The 26453-nt window shown below is 36.3% G+C and overlaps 2 protein-coding genes, 1 long non-coding RNA gene and 1 pseudogene across 3 annotated transcripts; 2 read left to right on the top strand and 2 right to left on the bottom strand.

The window, feature by feature from the left end:
• The first annotated feature begins 431 nt into the window (after positions 1–431).
• Positions 432–921, top strand: LOC141045741 (uncharacterized). Its single transcript, XR_012218133.1, has 2 exons — positions 432–564; positions 874–921. It is a non-coding gene; the product is annotated as an uncharacterized LOC141045741 (long non-coding RNA).
• A 243-nt stretch (positions 922–1164) lies between these two features.
• Positions 1165–5510, top strand: LOC112286366 (transcription factor HHO2). Its single transcript, XM_024528177.3, has 7 exons — positions 1165–1724; positions 2676–2922; positions 3033–3307; positions 3433–3895; positions 4133–4209; positions 4353–4688; positions 4809–5510. The coding sequence occupies exons 2-7, from the start codon at positions 2706–2708 to the stop codon at positions 5046–5048; spliced, it is 1608 nt and encodes a 535-aa protein (XP_024383945.1). The 5' UTR covers positions 1165–1724; positions 2676–2705; the 3' UTR covers positions 5049–5510.
• An 826-nt stretch (positions 5511–6336) lies between these two features.
• On the bottom strand, positions 6337–9046 carry LOC112286287 (uncharacterized). Its single transcript, XM_090253325.1, has 5 exons — positions 8993–9046; positions 8624–8766; positions 7692–8105; positions 7233–7425; positions 6337–6917 (listed from the first exon to the last, which is right to left on the bottom strand). Exons 1-4 carry the CDS (start codon positions 9044–9046, stop codon positions 7239–7241), a joined length of 798 nt encoding a protein of 265 aa, XP_090109451.1. The 3' UTR covers positions 6337–6917; positions 7233–7238.
• LOC149988349 (plastid-lipid-associated protein, chloroplastic pseudogene) lies at positions 6606–7151 on the bottom strand (annotated as a pseudogene).
• Positions 9047–26453: the final 17407 nt, after the last annotated feature.

Raw genomic sequence — 26453 nt, 5'->3', positions numbered from 1 at the left:
TTGCGATGATTGGCTAGGGAAAGAACCGATTCATCTAGAATTTTGACGACGAGGCCTAATTTGGCGTCTTCGGTGATGTGTGCTCAGGGAATGGAGACTGCTTTCTGACAACACCACTGCGTGTAGTCCGAGGTGATATGTGGTCCACCCTGGCGAAGGTGACGACGTGCTTGTGATGTGCTTCACCCTTGCAGTCAAGTCCCGGTCAAAAGCACCCAACGAGCTTCTGCAGAAAAAGGAAAATGCAAGAGGAACCTCCAAATTCCTATACAGGCATCAAGAGTTCCGCAGAGCCCGAAATCCAAACCGCGGCGCCATATTCTGCTTCGTCCAGACCTAAACTATCCGGTTCAGTAGTGCGAAGCTGCTTCCGAAACCCTTGGATGCAACCCTGCGTTGCAAGGCAGGGGGAAAATCTTCAATCATGGACACCCTCATGACAAACGAGGGAAGATTTCTTTTGTGCCACGATTGCGGAGATTGTTCCCTGCTGGAAACACATGATGGATGCACGTGGAATATTCCGGTGATGGGAAAGTTGCAACCCACGCAACCACCTCCGAGGTACGACGGAACATTTGATTTCAAGACCACCGATATGTAGCTACTTTCACTGTTGGGATAAAATGAATAATTACGATAGTAAATTCGCAAGGGCGACTTTGGTAATTGGGGCAACAATGCCCAATATAGTATTGCTAGTTGTAATTTGTAATTTTCTATGAATATTCTAATCTCAGAGGCATCTATTCACACAGTAGAGCGTGGGTTTAAAGTTTTCAACTGCGGTGAATTGGTCCGAGCCGCTCAGTCAATAGTGAACAGTGTTTTCCGAGTCCCACTGAGAGATCTAAAGTTTTGGGCGTGAGGCAGATAGGGAGGAAGACACAGCATTAAAACATGCCGTGAAACGAGGGAGAATCGAGAGCCCTGCGATTGGTGGAACAGCATGTGATGCCAATCATGGTCTCGTAAGATGCTGAAAGAATATGCGGGGATGTTCAACAGAGGACTGACAAGTGAATAAAAAAGGCCGAGTCGTGATTCTGGTATCAGAGGATATACCTGTTTATTCCGAGAGGGTTATACTTGCCCCACCTGCCCCGGCCCCCGTGTCCTGTCTATATGGAAGAAAGGGTAGTTGTTGTGCAGTAGCTCCACTGCAAATCCAGCGACTATTTCGATCGCTTCCGAATCGTCGGATCGTCCTACCCTTTTCTGGCCGACGTCGAAATTCTTCGTATCACCTTTGTAGATCTTGTCAATCACTCGATCAATCGCCACCCCTGGTCTACACAAAATTTCCCATCGGTCCCGTTTGGGTCGGGTCGGGGCTGGGGGAGTTCAGAGCGTCGACGTGACCAGAGCTTCTCGAGGTTTCTCGTGAAGTTGTGCGAGGGAGCCCTACCTGCTGCTGCTGTAAAGAGTCATGAGATTCTGTGAAGCGTGTGACGTGCAGATTCCGGAAGCGTGGAGCGAGTATTTGTAGGTAGAAACGTTTGTCTCGGCTGGTGAGCGGAGATACTTTGACGGTACTGGAATCGGCTGCGGCATTGGCTCGCAGTTCAGAGGTGATTGAATCTTTTGAGCTTGGAGCTTCGAGTTTGGAAGTGCAGTCCGTCTGGTTTGGCACTTCTTGTGCAGTTGGAAAGGGCCCTTGCTGGAGGAGAAATTCTGTCGGACTTTGAGTTGGAACGAGGTGTGGGAAGGTGGCGTACATGCAGGTACATTTGGATTCAGCCTTGCTCTCTAGGTGTTGCTGATTGCATTTCTGCGCCACGCTCGAAAAAATTGGGTCGACCGTGTAGATTGAGACATCTTAATAGCCTTTAAGATAGTAGTAACTTGTAAGATTTCGGGCTGCGGCCGAAGAGTTTGAGTATTCTGAGAGGATGTCTTGCGCATAGCCGCGGCGATAGCTTGACGCCGTTTCGTGCTTCTCAGCGAGTGGCTGGATATCCGAAGTTAGCACTTCATTAGAGTTCTGTTGGTCACCGCAGCTTATCACCAGACCAGATTAATCATATTCCACTCAGCCTGGCGCTTCTTTCTAGTATGTGCAGAGACTCTTGGAGATTTATCTACTTTGAACGGGACTAGCTTGTAGTTTGATTTTCACCAGACCGTTTAAAATGCAAGTTTAATTCTCTATGGGTCTTGAAGCTAATAAATACTCAATTCGCGCACCCGAACTAAATCCCATTCACCCACTCACTGTGGTAGAGTAAACGATGCACGACGCAGTCCGTTTCGAACATCGAGTAGTCTTCAGGATCCAAATATCCCTTCACAATTTTTGGAAATGTCTAAACACATCTTCGTTTTGTCATAATGTAGGATCCTCTGCAGTTAACTTTTGGAACGTTCATATGGTTCTAATTCTTCCGGAATCTAGCTAAGGAACGATTTTATCTTGTTCCTCTCTGCTCGTTGAGTTGGGTGTGCAAGGGAGACCCCTGAAGTCACTGGTTGTACAGTAGTTGAGAGAGTCGAGCCACTGCGTCACTATGCCTTTGCCTGATTGTGTCCGGTAGTTTTAAGCTCTCTTACGCAAGCACATTGTCTTCAGAGGCTGAAATTCGGGAACGCTAGACCCGCGTAGCCTGAACAAGGTGGTATTTGGTTCGTCTTTGAAATGCCAAGATCTGGAACCAATGTCCTTTTTGTGGTTACAGGAGGCTGTGTAGGTCTGTACATGAGCAAGCATGGGTTCACCAATCGATCTTACCCTAGGGTGCAACACTCAAGCGCCCAGCAGTAATGGACGTTACAACGACCATCGGAATAGCTCGGCATGTCTTGAGGATTGTCTAGAGAGCTTGCGGAAAGCGGAGGATTACGTGCGCACTTTAGAAGAAGAGCGGCGAAAAGTAGAAGGCTTCAAACGAGAGCTGCCCCTATGCATACAGCTCCTTGAAGATGGTAAGGCATCTTAGACTGCAGCATGTGGATTCCGTTCCGTAGAGTTTTCTTCACATGAGTGATTTGCTTGTGCCTGTGTTGACGCTTTCGCATGACGCGGGTCCTGACAGCTATCAGAACTTCCAAGGAGAAGTTGCTCCGTGGGAAGGATTTGCCACAGCAGCTTAAAGCGAACTCCATGGACAGCGGGAAAGATCAACATGGCGTGTCAAGTGGCCCAGGCTGCCGTCATACGCTGGAAGAGTTCATGCCGTTAAAAAGAAGATGGGAACGAGATCAACCAAGTGTGAGCAGTGATGGAGAGAGGGGCGAAGACCGGAGCAGCAAGAGGCCGGCGTGGATGACGGAAGCATTGCTGTCAAAGAGAACTCCTGCGTCCCCTGAGGTATTTCTTGGACACTGTTCTTCAATTGCTCTCGCACGATTATGAATGTTTAATCAGATCACGGGTGGTGCTGTTGTGTTGATCAACTTGACTTATGGTGTTTGCTTGCTTTGTGGATCCTACAGAAGGAGACGAGGCTTACGCAGGAGCATTCTGAGTTGAGCGTCTCGGAGCAAGAGCACAGCTGGGTAACAAGCTCTCAGATGCTGTTGGGCGCAAATCAGCGGCCCACGGGAGCGTTCCTCCCTTTCATACGGGAGCAGCATGGTGTAAATTCCTTTTTGTCCCGACCTACGCCCAGGCCCGCTGGTAGTGGAGCTGATTTGAGTCTTTCGTTGTGTGAGCCCACCACCACCCAGACTGGCCACACCCTAAGACCATCCGGTTCGGAAGTTGGCAGCATCGATGCAGGGCGTCAGACTGTGGATGTGCCTGTCGCCGAGGACATGGGGGTGATATCCAATGGCACGTCGGGTGCCGGAAGCTCCAGTGTGGGTGGGAACCCCTCACGAAAAGCCCGTCGGTGTTGGTCTCCCGAGCTCCACCGCCTCTTCGTCAATGCTTTGCATCAGCTCGGTGGCTCTCAAAGTAAGTTTTTCTTTCCTTCATCCCAGATCGATTATAGTCGTGACTGTTTTATCCTCCATTTGACTATCGGTCTTCATGTATTGTTCTAAACTCTGCTTCTGCTTCTGTACAGACTGTCACGGTGTGAATAGGTGGTGAGATAAGTTTTTTCCATTTAGCCTTTCATTAGTGTTATTTACTTGAACTATTTCCTTAGGACTTCAATTTAATTTCCTGAACAAGATTGTGCTAATGCAGTAGCCACGCCGAAGCAAATTCGTGAGCTTATGAAAGTCGATGGGCTTACGAATGACGAAGTGAAGAGTCATCTGCAGGTATGGTTTGATCATTGTGAAACTTGATTGGGCTTGAGACTGTTACTTTAACATAATGTGGTCAGACCAAACCCAATGTTACATCGAGAACTGTAGACCGCTTTGCATGAAATGATTGGACTGAATCTTGGATTTACGTGCAGAAATATCGCCTGCACACGCGGAGACCAAGTTCCTCACCGCAACCAGCCGGTGCGGGGCAGTCGCCAAAACTGGTAGTACTGGGCGGTATCTGGGTCCCCCCCCAATACGCCGCATCCGGCTCCCAGCCCTCGTCAGGCGTGTACGACCCTTCAATAGCGCACCCACCACAACCAACGGAATTTTGCCCTACCTCTCTTCCCCAAGACTACTTCGCTTGCATCAACAACGATACCTCCAGCGTTTCATTGCAGATGCACCGGCAGCCGATTTTTGAGCAGCCGATTTTTGAGCAGCCGAAACAAGCTGGCACATCGCAATCTCAAAACTCACCACAGGTATTACTCGACACATAATTCTTAACCTCCACCAGTACGCCCTTTTTTTGTTCCTTGAGTTGCTCTACCAATTCTCTCGTTTCCGCCTGATCTAAACCCCTGGGCTCTCCTCTTCACCAGGGTCCTCTGCACGTTACCAGTCAATTATCATCCGCGACTCAAGGACCCAGCAGCGAAGTGTACCACGACGAGAGCCCCGGGGAGGAGGAAGCCAAGTCCGAGGGCACAAGCTGGCAACGAGAGGACCTCAAAAGCGAGGAACCGACGAAGCCAAACGTGAGGTTTAGTCTAGGAGCTGGTTCAGGCGATGTACAGTCCCACGCTCATGCTTCGGAGGAAGAGGAGAACCAAATCGAGTGATTCCCACATCCGGGTCGATGAGCCAGTAATTTGTACAGTCTATCTCGTCGAACATATCTCCGGCAGGCAGTTTTTGGAGGAGCCCGCCATTCGTGCTGGAATGCACTCGTTTGTACTGAATCAAAACCGGTTTAGGGTAGAAGATAGGGCGCGAGGGAGAAGCATTTTTTTCCTTTTTTTTCCTTTTTTGTTTGGAAGCTAGGGTCATTTGATGCAGTAATTTGAAGCTGCCGAGGAGGAATACACTGTATATTTACCGCAATTTTGAAGGGTAGAATTAGGGAGATGACGCAATGTTCTCTGCCGTAGAGGCGTCACGAACCCTTTCGGCAGAAACCATCGGTGAACTCCACATGATGTGCAATATCTATGTACATATCATCCCCAATAATACGCAGAGGAATTCCCCCCCCCCCCCCCCTTTATTTTTAAAAAAACTTTCTTCGCCTATTGGGTTCGTTTCGACACTGCTCTCCTTCGTCTCTATCAGATGGCTCACTTTCAACCTTCGCAGCTGCTTTTCATCCAGCTTTCTTCGTCTTTCAATTGGATATTAGTTGCAACACAACTTTTGTGGATCCAATGCTTCAATTCTGCAAATAGGTTTGTGTGAATTCATTCGAATTGATGGTTGTGATCTGGAAGGAAGGATTTCAATCAGCCACATTCAAACTTAGAATCTCCTTATTGCTAATAACTCCCCTTTTATTTGGAGGAGTCTGACACATATTTTCCTATCAAATTTTATTTTAAGAAGGTTGGCAGTAGGAGCACTGCACAAAAGTATGGTCCGTACTCACTATTTAATTTACTCACCCATGTACATTTCAATATGTCATGTGCCTTTGATGTATTGAATAAAAAAATATAGCTCATACAACAAGTAGAACTGCAATACATTAAATACTTTTTCAAATTATACACCAACTACAAAATTCCAACCTTGTGAGGAAATAACATTGGAGCAACTTTGTTTCAACAAAAAACTGAAAGGGACGGGGAGTTTGAACAACCACTAAGATTTTATGAGAGATTGTCACATCCAAAGTTGGCAGAAGGAGCACTGCACAAAAACATTTCTGATGTCTAGCATCTAATTATTTGTATTTTTACTAATTACGGAAAACGGGCAGTTTTTGATTTACAGCTTTTAATTCAACAAAACCAAACTTTTGATTGTGGTTTAGATTTGCATATTCAACGTCAGTTTTGCGACTGTACTTTCAAATTTCATAAAAAGAACATACACATTAGCCACTCTGGTAGAAACAACCCGGAGCAATCAAGATGCTGGAAAAAGAAGAGCTTTTTTCTGGGCAGATTCACAAAGAGCAGAGTTGTATACAGCTGCACAGAATGTCAAATTATATCACTGATCCAACTAATCTCAACGAACTTTTGTGATTGAAATGTACATGGATGAAGCAAATTAGTTTCAAACCCTTTCAAGCTTGCTAGTTACAATTGGAATGCATGCTGGGAAGAGCAGCATTTTCCTACTCCAAAAGAAGAGCAGCCTGTCTGTCACCAACATGCCAAAAATTGAAAATGGGCTGCTCAGTACAGAAGTGTAGTTCCCTCTCTGAGAAAGACAAACATGCTGCCACCGTCGATGCGTGAGATTCGAAGATCCTCTTCGAGGAAGGTTGTCAGCAACCAAGACTGTGCCCGGTCATTCTGAATTGAGAACTTCAAAGGTGGTTGACCAGAGAGGTTTCGAATAATTGTCGTCGCAACATCTTGAAGTGGTTTTAACAATCCCATAGCAAAGGACAGATCAATCTTCTGCCCCATTATATCCAAGTTTGAAGGAATCTCAGCGGAGTCTCTTACTTTTGGGGACGAAATAATGCCCTCCTCAAGTTTTACCTGGAACCATAAAAGTAAAACAATTAGTCTTAGAAGAGAAGCAAGACATCAGAACGAAGGGTGAGTCAAATCTTGCTATTTTGGACCTTCATCCGTGGACTATCCTACAAGAACTTTCCAGTTAATCTAGTATTACGGGACGCAGTTAAGAGCACTAATGGAGGGTTCAGATGTCCCTGCACCCCTAGGTCTGTAGGCCCCCCTTCTCACGAACATAAGGCCCAATAATCCCATTGCTTTACTGCAGATTGATTTAAGAGAAAACTGCACAAATAAACTTTTGATGTATCACATAGTCGAAAAGATGCGTATTACCAGAATTCACTTTGGACTTCGGATTTCAAAGAAGACAGAAGTGCCAAAAGAAGTAGTCACAGGACTCTCAAATAACACAGAATTTTCGACAGAGAGCGCCTGTGCATCTATGGTCTGTGAAACCTCCGCGACCTCCACCAGTGGCAGATTACCCGCAGCCAATAATGGATACAGCTCAGAATACGACGTGTAACTGACAAATCCCCCCGAAGTCGAATCAGTACAAGACTACATCTACACTAGTTTTCGTCTCTAACTGCAGATGATTAAACATATTTCCCTAAATGCCAAAAGCTTGATGGCCATTTTCATTAAACCTAGCATCCTTCTAAAGATTGCCTATTAAGTATCTCACTACAAGATAATATGAATTTTACATCACGTACAAGGATGAAAAAATGTAGCATCATTTTTCTTTTAATGTTCAGTAAGAAGCATAGGATACAGTAGAACACGTACAGCAAAATCCACTTTCCATTCAAGAGGCTAAGCGAGTCCGTAGGAGCAGGGGTGGGGTTTTTCGATTCAAACTGCGAGATAAGCTCTGTGACCTCGTCACGGGTATCGCTGCTAGCACGTATGCCTCTTCCCTTGCCGTCGAGAAAATCGATAAGCTGCTGTTTTAATTCCTTCGCATCTACACCATCATCCTCTATCTCTTCCTCTGACTCTGAATCCGACGATGAGTCTGACGATGAGTTCGAGTCACCATCATTCAATGATTCCACGCAGCCTTCATCGATGGAATCTGCCGGGGGCTCTAACAGAGCTGCAACCTCTTCACCATCAGAAGTTTGTAAAACGTCTAGGACTTTGATTTCTTCACTCTTCTCACCACCTTTAATATCGATTTCCTTGTTAGCTTCCTCGTCTCTGGAAACGACATCGCGATTTTACAAACATGGTGAAAATGCGTCCATTAACAATGCCAAGGCACACAGCACATCAAGTGAAAAACAGAGCCCCAGTACATGGGGTGGAACTCACGTGTGAACAGCTACTCAGGCACCACAATCAATTCCATCTGTAGACAATGCTCAGGAAATCGGCATGAGTTAAACGATTTCCAAACACCATTACCAAGTGCAAACGAGTGGCCGAGAAATTCTGCAAGTACTGCAAGGAAAAGCGATAAAGAATCACTGAATGGACGATCTGAACCCATCTCCGTTCAGGACGAGGCATTGCATGACTCATGTCATATCAATCCACTTGGTTCAAACTCCACGTCGCGCAACAACAATAAAACCCAATACAAGCCCACTCCATTGATCAGCTCCACACGAGATGTCAACGCAACATCGCCAATTCAACGAACCCACAAAGCCAACACCCACGGAAAGATGCCAAGTCCCCACACAAACAAAGCACGCAGCAGCAAAGAGCATTACCCACTCTCACCACCAGCAGCCGCGGCCACGACGGAGCTCAGATCACGCAAGCCTCGCGCTGCAGGCCACAGGATGGGTCTCAAAGCAACCACCCGAGCTCCCGTCCGTCGCAGACAAACCACGGACGCTGTAGCGGCATGATCCTAGCCCCTTGCACCACCCTGCACAACAACGCAGGCTGCTGTGGATTCAAAAACACGGACGTCGTCGCGGCCACCATCGCACCCATGGCTTCACAATCTCCACAAAACCTTGATGCAACAACTCTTTCCTTCTCCCCCAGTCTCCTCTTCTTTCTTTCTTTCTTTCTTTCTTTCTTTCTTCCCTTCCCTTCTCTTCAAATCCTGGTCCTCGTCACCATCACAGCGCCATCGCCGTGGGCTGATGATGTGCAGGAGTGAGTGAGTGGGGTGTCGTCGCCATTGCGTTTGTTTGTCGCAGCGGAGCCGAGCTTCCCCACGTGCTGGGTCTATTTTGTGCTAGTGGGTCTTGCTTTGCTTTGCTTACTTGAATGATGAGCTCATGTTGTGAGTTTTTTTGGGTTAGTTTTGTGGGGGAATGGGGGCATTACACAATAGTCTATAAGAAAGTATTAGGACTTATATTCTTCTCATGGTGAGATGATCGATAATTCTATCAAACTTTTTCCAAAGATTTAATTGCATGTATATATATATATATATATATATATATACGAAAATGATAAAGTGACACAAATTTTACTAAAGCAACCCACTCTATTTTAACCAGCATTGCATCCTTGCAGGCTTCATCTTTGTTCCTAATCGTTCTCCATTCCCAACCATTACAAAGGATGGGGTGGAGGGTTGGAATAGGGGCAATGATTGGAAACAAGGGAGTGGTTGGAAACAAGGATGGGGTTGAAATATGTGGGTCCATTTAGTTAAAATTTGGGTCGATTTATCATTTTTCAATATATATTAATATTTATATATCTTTGTATGCACTATTGTATATATATATATATATATATATATAATCATGTTTGTGAATCTTATATTGTGTCCAAAATAATATAAGTAGTTGAGAAAAAAGATTGGAGTAGAAGACTTATTTCCACTGACTTAAGCCAACAAGTGATAATTTATTGTCACATGGATATATACTTCCATAAATAATAGTAAAATCACATTGTGTAAAATATTGTTGTTTGTGAAGTTTGGCAAACTTATTAAGATGCCAAAATATTGCAAGAGCATTATATGAATGGCTATTAAAACTAAGCAAGCAAATACAATATGTGAATCAAAAGGGAGAAGGACTTTGTAAGACTACTAACTAAAAGAATTGTAAATACAATTTGGAAGAGTCAAGTATAATTGTAAGTCAAGGTATTTATACTATAAACTAATACTAAAAAGTTACATCTAGCTATAATTTGGAGAAGAATAAAAGTAACTCTAATTAAAGAAAGTATACAAAGAAAAATAGTTGTTGGATTTATGTAGATATGAATGTGCAAAGTCTTGTATAATATGGACAACTTCATATGTATTAAAGCCTTATTAAAAAAAACTGTACTTTGTAAACATCACCTCAAAAATTTCCTTTTTCTTGCATAAAAAGTCTTTATGAAGTATTTGCAATCTCAAATATAACTTCCTATGTACTTCATTTGAAGTATATATAGTCTCTTAGTCAACAAAAAGGCTTATTTATGTTGTGTATTTATTCCATCATCTAGACTTGTTTTAATTTTTAAGTTAATTTCTTTTTATGTATATATATATATAATAATTATTTTTGAGGTATTTTATTATTATTATTTCTATTAAAATCTAAAAATAAAATTTTAAGAATTTAATTTTAATATAACTACATTTTAATCCACAATATAACAAAAAGTTTTTAAATAAAACTTGCATAAAATCGATCAATATATAATATATTTATAATATATTTTTATGTATTATATATATATATATATATATATATATATATATATATGTAAAAGATTAAATTATATATAAAATATTAATTTTTTATGGTGGTTATAATATATAAAATATTGATTCTAATATGTTTTATTCAAATAATATAATTTTATTGATTTTAAAATTTTAAAATTGATTTTATTATATTTTTTTAATTTTTAATTTTTACAACATGAATATTATAGTTTCTTATTTTTAGGCATGTGTTTTATTATCATATTACTTAAATTTAGATATCTACTATAAATTTTAGCCTTATTTTTAGATATTTTAGAATCTTTTGATTTTATATTACATAAGGATGATTTGAAGTTTTTATTTTGGAATAAAAATTAAATAGTATTTTAATTTATTTATGTTCTTAAAAATTATTATTTTTATATTATATTTAATTATTTCTTAATAAATTTGCCAAAAAAATATGTCATATGTTTTAGTATCAATGTATTTAAGTAAGAAAGGTCTTTTTTTCTAAATTAGGAATATATATATATATTTATTTATTTTATATTTTTATTTTTAAATTATTTTTTCTAAAAATAATTATAAATTTTAAATATTTCTTGAGACATCACATTTAACTATCACATGATAGAGATAAACAATATTCTTGTTTATAGATACTAGAATTGTTCAATGGATAATATTTGAAGATAAATATTCTTGTTTATATATATTAAAATAATCCAATAATTGATTGTTGGACATTTCTTGTCTTTTACAAAGGTTCATTAAATAATACATTACATTATATATATGTGCAAGTTGGAGCTTTATGTCAAAGCCAACAATGTTCCAATTTAGATTACAAGTCTTTGGTACCTAAATTTGCTTCATTTACTAATTTTTACACCATTGTTAGAATTACTTCTATGAATATTTTTTTGAAAATTAGATCTTTAGATTCTAAGAGTTGAGATATTTAAGAGCAATAAAAAAAGAACAAATTAACTATATTTTTAGTAGTTATCATTCTCAAATAATTGTCAAATTGATGAATACTTTGCTAGTTGTTTGAACACATAAATAGGTATCTTTTTTGTTTATAGAGATGAATATATACAAACAAATACTCCTATATTTTAGAAATAAAATTCTTGAATCCTATTTTACATAAGATTTGTTTTTAGTTTCTATACTCTACAATAGTTTCTCATGTTTTTCTTTAAATTTCAGCTCGAAAATATGGACCAATAATATAAAAACATCAAAAATTATAAATTAATATTTTACGAAATTTTAATTTAACATTTTAGATACAAAAAGCTAATTTAAATTTTTATTTCTACTATCATATGTACAAAATAAACCTAAATGCACAAGAATACGAAAGATTTTTTAACAAAATATATAAATATGTTATAGATTGAAAAACGGCTAATTACAATCTCCAAATATTAAATCATTAAATAAAATAATGACGTAATAAAGATTATTATTTTAATGTCTATAATTGTTTTATGTTTTAAAAAAAATTAAGTAATTAAATGATGTTATTTGAATTTTTAAAATATAATTTATTTATTTATTTATTTATCTATCTATCTATATTTGATTTTTAACCAAAATCTATTCTATTTGATATTTTCACAATCAAGTTTTTATTTTTATTATTATTATTATTTTGTATTAAGTAACCTTTATCCACTACCAACTAATTTATAGTAATACTTTATAGTAACTTCTTAGTATTAGATTATTTCTAAATGTTTTAAAATATCCATTAGAAAATACTTTTAATACTCTTAAATATCAATAAAAATAAAAATAAAACTCCAAATATAAATTTTGAAGTCTTTAATTTTTAATTTTTTAAATTTATATATAAATATATTTGGTGTTATTTATGTATGTATATATATACATATGAAAACAAGAATATTAAATAAATCTACCTAAATCTTAAATTAATTGAAACCTTTTGCCAAACTTTATGGTCTTTGGAATGTAGGCATATATCTAATCCATTATAATGTATACTACAAAACATCTATAGAATGGCCTTGGAATCTTTGAATTTTCTAACTTTTTAGAATCATCACAATAAAAATATGATTATTAAAAAATAAACATATTTACTGCCTTTTTTTTTTCAATATCTCTTTTAACAAATATTATGATTTATGTTAGTAAAAATATTATAATGAATAGAAGTATAATTTCTAAAAACTTTATCACGCACCTTCATATTATTATTAAAAAATAAACATATTTATTGCCTTTTTTTTCCAATATCTCTTTTAACAAATATTATGATTTATGTTAGTAAAAATATTATAACGAATAGAAGTATAATTTCTAAAAACTTTATCACACATCTTCATATTTCTTCCAAGACACACATACATGTTTATAAGAAAATATACAAACAAATATTTTCAATATAGATGTCAATAAAAGAAACAAACAAATAGAATTATATTTATATAGTAAATAAAATTATACTTGGTTTTAATGAACATGCATTCATATATAAAAGACACAATCTATTGCATTAAAGAGTTGAAAAAGATTCATTCTACACATTAGAATTATTTCATACACATGTTACAGACATAAAAGAATAAATATTCTATTTACAAAATTGACTTCACTTCCATTGATTTCAATAAGTTTAACAAAAATAATGCAAGTTCTATATTATGTTGAAAGATTCAAGAGGTATAAAAGTATATTATTTAATTGCTTATTCTTGGACCACTTCAACTCGCTTAACCTTACACCCTTTACAATCTATCAACATCAATCTTGCATAATATGAAATTAGGCAAAAATAATTTATTAAACACTAGTTTCATAGAGCCATTGTATAATCTATTAGATTTACTAATATATATTTGCTTGATTAGTATATGTTAATAAATTTAGAGTTACCTTTAAGTAGTTACAAAATAATTATAGGAAAGTTACAACTACTTTTTTCTACAAGACAATGTAAAAGGCTCTTATGAATATGATATAATCAAGTTATTTTATTAATATACTTCATGCTTTATATTATTATTAGTACTTTTTTTTTTTACATGATATCAAAGTACTGATTGTCCTTCATTTCTTTTAGTGTAAGTAAAAAACTCCATCTACTATGGATTTTCATAATTCTTCTTGCATTCCATTAATATCTTTTTTTTTGGAAATAATTATTACACTTGGAGTATTAAATTAGAGGCTTTCTTAAGTCAAGTAGAATTATAAGGAGTAATTAATGGCTTTGAGGTTGCACCACATACATTTAATTTGGTGCAACATCATGCTTGAATTTAAAGGATGTCAAAGTCCATGCAAAAATACTTCTGCATTAAGGAAATAAGCAACTTATGACAAGATACAAACTACCTACATCTTAGGCAATTTGAGATTACATCGAGCGTATTTACAAAAAATCAAATAAAGCTTCTTAAGTACATTTCTACTAAAAGCTTTGTCATTTAACTATAGATAAGAATGAAGATATTCATGTATTTATAAAAAAATTGGCAATATATCCTTGAAAAAGTTGCTATTGTTGATTGTGTTTTTATTGAATTGTAACAAATCAATTTTTTTTATTAGTTGCTCTTCTCAATTCATGGAGTAAATTCATTACTACCTAAGGTGGAATTAATGATTTAACCTTTTCAATGATATTATCTAATATATTACAACAAATAGAAATTAATTATTTAAAACATGATAATTCTGAAACTAGTGTCTTTTATGTGAAAGATTTTTTTTTAAAGAATAATAGACCCTCACATGCTCTAAAATCAAGTAATAATTCCTCTCAACAATATTATTCTAAACTGCCTTATGTCTCACATATCCATCTATAAACTAAAAATATAATCTACTATTATTGTGGAAAAAAAGGACATAAATCTCTAAAATGTCACAAAAAACAAAGATATCACATGAATAAATCCAAACATACAAGATCTTATATTATTGAGGCACCAGTATACCTATTTATGGCAATATCTATTGATATTCTTGATCAATTGTGGTATCTGGATTTTGGAGCCAGCAATTACATGTTTCTTTCGAGAGATTTTTTCAACAACTATTATTTAATCACTACACCAAAACTTGTTTTATTAGAAGATAATAGTTTTTATATTGCTTGAGGCATTGGATATCTTATTTTACAACTCAAATCTAATTAATACATATAGATTTCAAATATCTTATATATTCCAAGATTGAAAAAGAATCTTCTATCAATGGCTCAACTTACTAAGATAAAGTACAAAAAAATTAAGTTTATTAGTAATATATGTATTATGAGTACTAAATCACCTTCGATAAGTGAGGTTCATTGTTTCTCAATCTTTAAATAAGACAATTTATATTCTTTTGATGAAAGAATTTTACCATTATCTTTTTCACCACATTCATGATAATAACCATTGCTGCTTGATAACCACCTCACTACAATCTCACCTCTACCTTCTTTGTGCTGGTTTGTGCTATGCTTGGTTGTGGATTACTTCCACACATGCATCACAAAATTCATCAAGAATCTGTTACAGATCAACGGCACTACCAACAACTTGGAATTTCTCATTTTTCGCAAGCTCGCCTTACAGTTACTAATCCCAAGCCATTGTAACTCGCTATTAACAACCTTGATCTTTTGGCCAATACACTGGCCACCTTGACTCCAATGAAGGCATTCACTTGCTTGCTTTCTCTTGGGGGTCATAGCCAGCATCAAATCTGTGACTTCCCTAAGTAGAGCGACTGGTCTTCACATACCACAGAGGTTCTCACATAGCCTCTAACTCATCAAATTAAAAATCTACCCTCCTCTTATGATTTATACTTCTTTATCGAATCCTAAATGAGAGGTGGCGTCCCTCAATTTTCTATCGAAACAAAGATCTTGCGCTCCCGTATTTTATAGCAATCTTACAATGCGGATCCACCTTGTTGAGAATGTTTAGAAAGACACAAGAATAATAGTAAGTCATATAGACACACAAGAGTAGTAGTAAGTCATACACACACAAGAGTGGTAGTAAGTCATACATACAAGAGGGTTTCTAAGGAGAGAGAGCTTCACACGCACAAATCTATTCATTTGGTTGTGTCTCATATACAAGAAGAGAAAAGAGGAGAGGATAAACAATACTTCTCCACTAGACTCTAAATACTATAGCTATGGTAATTACTATAGTCTACGGTAAATATTATGGAGAGCGTCAGCTACATTTAATGATCTCAACACTCTTCCTCGCTCATCATAATATTTACATAATATAAAATTTATATAGAATCATGATCTATACTTTTCTATGATCTTCCAAGATCAATAATTGTTGCCTCATTAAAACCTTATCTAAGAAAATCTTATTTTATTTAAGGACAAAATCATAGATGAAAGAAAAAGAGTACAACATCATTTTTTTTTAATTATTTAAAGAGCTCATTAACTTTCTTATTCAAGAAAAGTAAGTCGCCGCATATCAATGCTATAAGTAATTCAGCGATGGTTGCTTAATGGAAGAGCTTTGGTCAAGAGATCAGTAAGGTTATTTTTAGATTCAATTTTCTTAATTATAAGTGTTTGATCAATAATCAAGTCATGAGTATAACTAAGATACTTTGGATCAATATACTTTGTCCTGTCGCCTTTAATAAAACCAACTTACATCTGTGCAATGCAAGCACTATTATCTTCATGCAAGATAGTTGGAGAATCATCATATAAAAATCTATAAGTTGTTTGAATGAATTTATCAATTAATGGCAACCAAATACATTCATGAGTTGCTTCATGTAAGGCAATAATTTCTGCATGGTTAGATGAAGTTGCAATTATTTTTTGTTTCACTAATTTCTATGATATTGAAGCTCCATGTCTTAAAAATACACATCTTGTTTGAAATTTAGCTGTTGCAATATCAGATTTATATCCTGCATCACAATATCCAACCAATTTTGGATCTGCAGATTTTGTGTAATATAATCCCAAGTCTTCAGTATCTTTTAAATAACGTAATAAATATTTGATGCCATTCCAATATCGTAGTGTTGGACGTGCACTATATCTTGCAAGAACACTAATTACAAATACAATATCTAGTCTTGTAGATGTAGCTAAATACAAAAGTGCTCCAACCGCTGTGAGGTATGGATATTGGTCTTCCAATATTTCCTCCTCTTCCTCACATGGACGGTATGGATCATAACCATCACGACCACGTCCAACCATTGGTGTGGACAATGGATAAGCATCAATCATATTAAATCTTTGTAAAATTCGTCTAATATACATTAGTTGGTAGAAAAAAATGCTACCATCTGTAAGATTCATAATCTAAAGACCAATGCAGAAAGTTATTTTTCCTACCATTTTTATCTCAAATTCATATATAAGTAGGTTTGTAGCTGTAACACATATAGATGTAGTGCCCACTAGGTTAAGATCATCAACATATACAGCGATGATCACAAAATCAATTTTATCTTGTTTGATAAACAAACAAGAGATTAGTGGATCACTTATAAAATTATTTGTAATTAAATAATCTCGAAGACATTGATACCACATTCATCTGGATTATTTTAAACCATACAAGGCCTTACATAATTTAATACCATGATACTTTCCTAGAGCAGGTTGATTTAGAGTTCCTGTTTCTAAGCCAGGTAGAACTTTCATATAAATATTTGCATCAAGAGAACCATATAGATATGAAGTAACTACATCCATCAGATGTATCTCAAGGGTGGCATCAACTGTCATTCCAATAATATATTGAAATGGAATTGAATCCATGATTGGAAAATATGTGGATTTATAATCAATACCAAATCGTTGAGTAAATCTTTGAGCAACAAGACGAGCTTTATAGCGGATTATTTGGCCTTGAGCATCTCGCTTGTATATTAATACCATTTTATATGCTACAGGGCGAGATGTAAGAGTGTCTACAATTAGACCAAAGACTTTCCTCTTACGCAAAGAGACATACTCTTTATCAAAAGCAGTTTTTTATTTTGACCAATCAAAGCAATGCATCGCCTCTTTGATGGTTTGAGGTTCAAAATCATCTTCCTCGCAAGAAAGGGCTTCTATAATCATATATGAAAATGATTCATCTATTGTAATAGATGGTCTATCTCAAATATCATCTGTAGCACAATACAGAATAGATAATTCTTTACTCAACTTCTTCTTATTCCTTCCAATTCCAAGATTGTTTTTCATAGGAATTGAAGGTATATTATGCATGGATGTATCATCATAAATTGGTAGTCCTGCAAGATGAGTGGCAATTTCTTGAAAAATAATACCAAGATTAGTTAATTTTATAGCTTTCTTCTTACGTGGTTGCTTATCTGGTCCACGAGTTCTTTTAGTTGTTGTTGTTATAACTTGAGGTATTGTAGTCAATGGCACTACAATTTGAGCAGGTGCATTCTGAGCCTCATTAATAGGAACTCTTGTAATTCTAGGTGCATCATTGAAGCCATCAGGTATTTCATCTATGATCCATTTTAAATACAAAATCTTAGTAACTTCAATTTCTGCTAAAGATGTCCTAGGATAGGAATTCATTGTAAACGTTTCTGGTGCTTCAAATATGAGTACTTTATTTCTTTGTTGATTAGATATTCTTCCTCGAAGAGATGAAAATACATTTTCTTCAAAATGGTAATTTTATAAACGTGCATGTAATAATGTGCTAGTTGATGGATCAACAATACGAATAATGCTTGGTGAATCAAAACCAACATATATGCCTTCTTGTCGATGAGCTCCAATGGTATGCCGTTGAGGTTCTGGTACTGGAATCCAAGTACGGCAACCAAATACTCATAAGTGAGATATATTTGGAACATGACCCGAAATGAGCTCATGTGGTGAAATAATTTTAAGAGAAGAAGGGTGGAGGCATATTAATGCTGCAACATGTAAAACTACATGACTCCACATAGATGCAGATAGATTTGTATGAAGGAGGAGTGGCCACGTAATGAATTGTATACGCTTTATAAATGACTCTGCAAGTCCATTTTGAGCATATTCATATGGAATACAATATGTCAACTCGATTCCTATTGCAGTACAATAGTCTTCAAAAGACTTTGATGTAAATTCTTTTGTATTATCCATACGCAATGCTTTTATAGGATAATCAAGAAAATGTATCTGAAAGCGAATAAGCATAGATATAAGATTGGCAAACACCATGTTTCAAGTTGATAATAATGAAACATGTGATTGTTTACCTGATGCATCAACAAGGACCAAAAAATAAAAAAATGGTCCTGATATTGGATCAATAGGACCACAAATATCACCATGCAATCTTTCAAGCATTGGTGGTAATTCTTGTGGAAGTTTTCAAATTGAAGGCTGAATAATCATTTTACCTTACACGCATGCACGATATAATTCTTTAGAGTCTACATCTGCAGGCTTTAAATTATGCCCAATTATACATAGAATGATCTTTCTAAATAATGTGGATCCTGGATGTCCCAATCATCTATGCCAGAGAAAAATACGACTCTTTGAGATAAATGATGCAAAATTAAATATAATGAGAGGTCAAATCACAATTCGGTATAAATCATTTTCTGTAGCAAAAGCTTTTTTAACAACTTTATGGTTCTTCGTAGGAACCAAAACTACTTTTCTATTTAAAGTGGTAGTCAAGAAGTGATAACCATTAATACGTACATCTCGGTAGCTAATCAAACTCCGAGGTGCTGAGGGTGCAAACATCGCATGTTTACATTTTATGATAGAACTCGCGGGAAATTTTACCATCGTTGTGCCCTCTTAGAAACAAAACGCATTTGCTCTAGCCATGGTCATCATATTTTTAGTTTGCTAAGTTGAAGATTTTTTAATAAAAAATTATCTATCTCGCAAGATAGTATGTGTTGTTGTAGAATCAATAAACGCATCATTTGATTCATCATTAGAGGTTCTATCATTCATGTAAGCCTTTAAATCATCAACACCAATTAAATCCATGGACGCATCCATGGTATGAACTTCATGAGCCTCAGCTTGTAATTTCTTATTTTCTTGGAATATTTTAATAAAATATTCTAAAGTACGACACATATGTGCTGAATGTCCAATCATTCCATACTTATGGCAAGAATGCATCTCTGATTTTTGTTTTCTACTATAATTAATAATAGAATATTTATTCTTTCTATATGGATAGAAATGGTCTTGACTATGACTACCCTGATACTTGTGAGCACGTTTTCCATGTTTATATAATTTCTTCTTAGACTTTGAAATATTAAGTGCATGAGATTTTGGAACTATAGTTCCAATAAGACAAGCTTCCGCATTGCGTAAAAGTAGCTCATTTTGCTTCTCCACAAGAAGTAGATAGGACATGAGATGAGAATGACTTTGAAATTTCATGTTCCTGTATTGTTGTGCAAGCACAATAGATGCAGGAGGAAATGTAGAGAGAATTTTCTCAATCATTTCTTCTTCAGAAATACTTTGTCCACATAATCATAATTGTGAAATAATACTATACATTTCACTATTAAAAGATATTAAATTTGAAAAATCCAAGTCACATAAATGTGTCCAATTATGACGTGCTATCAAGGACAAGAACTCGATGAAAAAACAATTTAGACAAGTGAGCCTTCACTCAAAGAGAGGTAACAAAATATATATAAATAAGTATATATATTGAAATAGAAATTGGAATGGCTATTGCCAAAAGACAAGAAAACTAGAGACCCTTGAAACTAGACTAGAAGCAAGAAAGGAGTTGACAAGAGTGAAGAAGCCTTCACTCTTGTCTCTATATATACTATCTAACTAGGGGCTACGTGGCGATGTTCTATAGGACCTCCAATATGTGTTGACTTTGTAGGACACATGCCTTGACTTACAAGGCAAGTTTTTCTACGTGTGGGCAACATAGTTAGCTTGATTTTCAAGCTAACAACATGTGTTGCACATGGCCAACTTGTTGACAACGTTTCTTATCCAAAAAATCAATTAAAGACACCTATGAAGTCAAAGCAGCGTCTAGGAAGCTTCTAAGAAGCTTTCATATTAAATATTATAGAATTAACTTACTTTTATCTACTTTTACTTACTTCTACTTATTTATATATGTAATTATTAGCTTACATGATTATGGCCGTGACATTACCCCCCCTTCTAGAGACGAGTTCCACAAAGAGCGGTCATCATATATTGAGAAAATCTATGATGCGACGAATTGTATTTGCCACATACTCTGATCTTTGTTCTCTTCGAAGATGATTGATAGGGCCTCTCAACCATCGGTAGTGTCCCATACCAGGGCGGGAAGACCACCCATTTATTTGATCATTGTTGAGGCCTTCGTAACTTCCTTCGAATAGAATATTCGTAACACCATCAAGAGTTGTTCCTACCTCTAATAAAATCACCAAACATCGGGAGTCCCTTCCCAAATCGTGATACCATATGCATTGTATCTTGCCATCTATTCAAGGAAGAACATGTCGTTCTTGAAGATCTTCATCTCGATTACGTCGTCTTGAAGGTTGTGACAATCGTAATGTCTCGTCCGGCAGGACAGCAAATGAAGGCTCTTGAGTTGAATTCGCTGGTTGTTGGTTCTCCATCTCCTGAGCGTCACTACTACAACGAAGTTACGAACAAGAATTGAAAGTAGATTGTTATCTTGCCTAGATGTTGTTTCTTTTATAAAAAAGGTTTTCATCTTGATTTTGATGGATGTCGTCGATGAAAAGCCTCCACCGCCTTTGCTGCATTTGCAAGATTCTTTATTGGCTCCCATGTGCATTCACTAATACCATATCCGTATCAATGGACAAGATATTCTAATTTATTTCGGCGTCGCCTTGAATCTAGGACTTCTTCTACTTCAAACTCTTCATTATTGTCAACTTTTATAGGAGGAGGTGGAGCTTCTCGTCTTCTTGGTATGTCCACTATCTTGTATGGTTCAAGAAGAGACACATGGAATACTAGATGGATTTTCATTGACTCCAGTAGATGTAAACGATATGCAACTGGATTGATTAGTGCAGAAATTGAAAATGATCCCAGCCTTTGATAGTCTAACTTGTCACAAGGACGAGTGGTCTTGATATTACGACGAAGTAGCTATACCTTATCACCCAAGACGAATGATGGTTGTTCCTTTTGATAGACATCTACATTGACCTTTTGTTGTTCTTGAGCCTCTTTTAACTGCGCCTTCATCGTTGCATGTAGCTCTGATAAATGAATTGCCAAATCTTTCGCAACAGGATTATCAACTTTTGAAAAGTCAAAAGTATCAAGTCATGGATGATAACTATAATTAATAAAGAAAGGTGTTTATTTTGTAGAAGAATGTACCGTGTTATTGTAAGCAAACTCTGCCAATGGCAAAAGAGTTGTCCAATCATCTTGTTGGTAATTAATGGTACATCTTAAATATTGCTCCAAAACTTGATTAACATGCTCCGTTTGTCCATCAGTTTGAGGATCGAATGCCGAAGATAGTTTTATATCCACTTTAAGAATCTTGAAAAGAGTCCGCCAAAATCTTGATACAAATTGAGTTCCCCTATCTGATATAATATCCTTGGATAATCCATGATAGCGATAGATATTGTCAAGAAAGAGCTTAGTTATTTCTTCACCTGTGATAGATATTGTACATGGTACAAAATGTGCCATCTTGGTAAAACGATCTATTATCACGAATATAGAGTCATAAGAACCTGAGATTGGAAGATCCGTGATGAAGTCCATAGAAACAGAAGACCATGGTTCTTCTGGAATGGGTAATGGCTGAAAAAGTCCAAAAGGTCGGTGACGAGGAGTTTTCGATCTTGAGCAAACATCACACGATTGTACAAAATCTTTAACTGCTTTCTACATTTGAGGCCACCAAAAATCCCTATATATCAGCTCCAAAGTCTTATTATATCCAAAATGTCCTGCTGCTGGGAAGTCGTGACGAGCATGGAGAACACTTAAATGTGCTTCTCCTTTTGGAACATATAGGCATCCTTCGAAATAGAGTAGGTTGTTTTTGAATTCAAATTTAGATAGATCATGAGATTTAGAAGAATTATTCTTGATATCATGAACAAGAGGGTTTGAAGACATACTTAATTGGACTTGCTTAAGAAAAGTTAAATCAACAGTCAATGTTGATTTTATTGCTCGAAGATGAAATTCCTCCGGCTTCAAGAGAACCGTTCTTTATTGCTCAAAAGCTGCATCTCCTTCTTTTGGTACAAGATAAGAATGTCTAAACAAGGCATCGGATAAACCTTGTTGTTTTTTTGGCCGATAAGTGATGATGAATTCGAATCTTGATAAAAACATGCTCCAACGAGCTTGGCGACGAATTAATACGCATGCAGAATAAAATATTTGAGGTTCTTGTGATCCGTATATAAGGTGACTGGACTAGAAGCGCCTTCTAGATAATGATGCCATTCTTAAAAAGAATCCACAATTGCAAGAAGTTCTTTGTCGTGGATCTCATAATTGATTTCTGCTGCTGAGAATTTTCTTGAATGAAAGGCTACTGGATGAAGTTTGTCATCTGTTCCCATTTGTGATAAAACCGTACCCAGAGCAAAGTCTGATGCATGTGTTTCCATAAGGAATGCTTTGGAAAAATCAACACGATACAAGATTGGTGCAGAAACAAACGTTGTCTTCAAAGATTCAAAAACAACTTCTGCTTCTTGATTTCATTGGAGTTTGTCTTTACAAGTCAAACATGTAAGTAGAGCTGCAACTCGAGAGAAGTCTTTGATGAAGATCCAATAGTAGTTGGCAAATCCCAAAAAATATTGAACATTTATTATCGTTTTTGGAATCTTCCAATCTATAATAGTTTGAACTTTCTTAGGATCCATCATAAGTCCATCATTTGAAATGATGTAACCTAAGAAATCGACTTGAGTAGTGTGGAATACACACTTTTTTATCTTGGCATAGAGTCCTACATCTCTTAATTTTTATAACACATGATGAACATGAAGTTCATGTTCTTCTGGATTCTTAGAATAGACCAAGATGTCGTCTAGATAACATACTACAAAATCGTCCAAAAACTCTCAAAAAACATCATTCATTAAATATTGAAAAGCTGCTGGTACATTTGTAAGTCAAAAAGACATGACGTTGTATTCAAAATGTCCATACTTAGTTCGAAATGCAGTCTTCCATTCATCTCCTTCTTTGATGCGTATTAGATTGTATACTCCTCGAAGATTTATTTTTGTATAGATCTTAACTTGATTCAGCTGATCAAGAATTCCAAATATTAAAGATAGTGGATACCTATTTTTGATGGTAATCTTGTTGAGTCCTCGATAGTCAACACACATCCGCAATGATCCATCTTTTTTCTTCACAAATAGAATTGGAGCTCCTGCTGGAGATTTAGAATGGCGTATGAAATTCTTGACTAGATTTTCTTCAATATACTCCTTGAATTCAGCCAACTCATTTTGTGATAAACTATAGATTGGTCCGAATGGCGGTTGTGCTCCTTCTTGAAGGTCAATTGAGCAATCATAGGGACGATGTTCTGGGAGTATATCCGTATTTTTTTTTAAATACATCTTGAAATTCTTGATATTGGCTTGGAATGCCACTTGAAGTCTTTTCACCAGTAGAAATGGGTGTAGCATAAATAATGTATGATGATTCTTTTATAGCAGCATGCAAAAAAGCTTTTGTACCTATAAATACGAGTTTAATTGAACTGGACTTATGACTCTCTACTTGATTAACTACACTATTAGTTATACTTTTAGAGAAAGTAAGAGTTCGAGAAATCCAATCTATTTGAGGGTTGTATTTTTCTAACCACGATAAACCTAAAATGACGGGATTAGAAGGAGATCTAATAATATTAAATACTACAAAACTATTATGACCATTGATTATTAGTTCTATAGGAAGGTTTTTATGAGTAATATCTCCAGAAGACAATGGACGACCATCTATGACTTCTATATGAACAGGTTTAGTTTTCTTTACTAAAGATATGCTATGTCTTTTAGTAAATTCTTCATCTAAAAAACACGCTGAGGCTCCTGAATCTAACAAGGCAGAGACTTTGTAATATTTAGGTCTAAAATAACATTAAATGTAAAACAAGAAGAGGGCTCTGAGGAGAGAATAGGACCTTTACTAGATGTTGTACAAGGTTCCAATCGCACGGTCCCTATTGTAGCTGGACAAACTCATTTTTCGACATATTGTCTTCTTTCACAGCCATACTCCTCATTTTGTGATTGCGTCATTTCTTTGGACAATGTTGAGCAGTGTGCTTTGGTTCTCCACAATATAAACATAATCTTTCTTGACGACGACGAGTCTTTTCTTGCTCAATAAGAGGTTTGAAACGTATTGCATCAATTTGCATATTCTCTACTTCCGAATGTATGTGTTGAAGAGGTGTTGGTATTGCCATTGAATTATAATAACGTTGAGGTCTACTTGTACCATTCTCAGATCGGAATTCAAAAAGGTGATTGTCACACCTCACAACAAAGTCAATTGCTTGACTCAATGTTTGAGGATCAGGTAAGTTGAGCATTAATTTTTTTACCTCATATTGTAATCCATAGAGAAATTGGCTAATAAGTGCAGCATCATCCCACTTGATATCAGTTACAAGTTGTCAAAATTGTGAAGCATATAATGTTACTGATCGATTGCCTTGTCGTAAAATACGGATCTTATTAGTTGCAATACGAATTGCATCATGCTCTCCATACATGGATCGAAACTCCGCCAAAAAAGCCTCTAGATTATCCAATATTGGATCTCGTCATTCAAGAAAAGATGAAAACCACGATAGTGCTGAACCTGAAAGAAGCGTACCAATGAATCTAACTTGTGATCCTGGAGTTGGATAGCTTTGGGGTTGAAGTTCAATCACCAGTTGCACTTGATTGATAAATCCTCGAAACTTGGATCTGGTGCCATCAAACTTCTCGGGTAGGGCAATTCTTGGTTCTCTAACATTTGAAGGGCATTCCACCATAGGAAAAAGGACATGGTTTGATGCAGATGTTGAAGCAACTCTAACCATTTCTATATCTTCACTTCCTGCCAATCTTGTTGCTCCTTGTGGTGGTAAATTGAGTTGATGCATCGCAAGCATTAACTCCCTCAATCGCTCTTGCATTTGTGCCATTGCACTCTTCATTTCGAGAAGTTTTGCCATGATAACACTTAGAAGAGAGAGGACGTCTAATATCGCTCAAGACAAATAGAAGAGAGGACTTGAGAACAAAGAAAATGATAAGGACAATATCAGTTTAGAAGAGGATAATCCTCAACTTCTAATATGCTTATATCTTATCAAGAAAAAGGGATAATCCACTCTTAATCAAGATTAGACAAAGCTTTGATATTGTCTGTATACTCTTGTCAATCTGTCAAGGACAAGAACTCGATGAAAAAATAATTTAGACAAGTGAGCCTTCACTCAAAGAGAGGTAAAAAAATATATATAAATAAGTATATATATTGAAATAGAAACTGGAATGGCTATTGCCAAAAGACAAGAAAACTAGAGACCCTTGAAACTAGACTAGAAGCAAGAAAAGAGTTAACAAGAGTGAAGAAGCCTTCACTCTTGTCTCTATATATACTATCTAACTAGGGACTACGTGGCGACGTTCTATAGGACCTCCAATATGTGTCGACTTTGTAGGACACATGCCTTGACTTACAAGGTAAGTTTTTCTACATGTGGGCCATATAATTAGCTTGATCTTCAAGCTAACAACATGTGTGGCACATGGCCAACTTGTTGACCACGTTTCTTATCCAAAAAGTCAATTAAAGACACCTATGAAGTCAAAGCAGCATCTAGGAAGCTTCTAAAAAGCTTCTATATTAAATATTATAG

The sequence above is a fragment of the Physcomitrium patens genome, chromosome 9 (genome assembly GCF_059467195.1).
Source record: "Physcomitrium patens ecotype Gransden chromosome 9, ASM5946719v1, whole genome shotgun sequence".
Taxonomy (NCBI): domain Eukaryota; kingdom Viridiplantae; phylum Streptophyta; class Bryopsida; order Funariales; family Funariaceae; genus Physcomitrium; species Physcomitrium patens.
This window is presented reverse-complemented; position numbering and strand designations above follow the sequence as displayed.

Excerpts from the sequence above, each read along its gene's own strand:
- LOC112286366 (XM_024528177.3), top strand. The coding sequence starts at position 2,706 with ATGGGTTCACCAATCGATCTTACCCTAGGGTGCAACACTCAAGCGCCC. Across the intron at positions 2,923-3,032 it reads CATACAGCTCCTTGAAGATG|CTATCAGAACTTCCAAGGAG; the intron begins GTAAGGCATCTT and ends GGGTCCTGACAG. Across the intron at positions 3,308-3,432 it reads GAACTCCTGCGTCCCCTGAG|AAGGAGACGAGGCTTACGCA; the intron begins GTATTTCTTGGA and ends TGGATCCTACAG.
- LOC112286287 (XM_090253325.1), bottom strand. The coding sequence starts at position 9,046 with ATGGCGACGACACCCCACTCACTCACTCCTGCACATCATCAGCCCACG. Across the intron at positions 8,767-8,992 it reads ATCATCAGCCCACGGCGATG|GATCATGCCGCTACAGCGTC; the intron begins GCGCTGTGATGG and ends GCAAGGGGCTAG. Across the intron at positions 7,426-7,691 it reads AATGGAAAGTGGATTTTGCT|TTACACGTCGTATTCTGAGC; the intron begins GTACGTGTTCTA and ends GGGATTTGTCAG.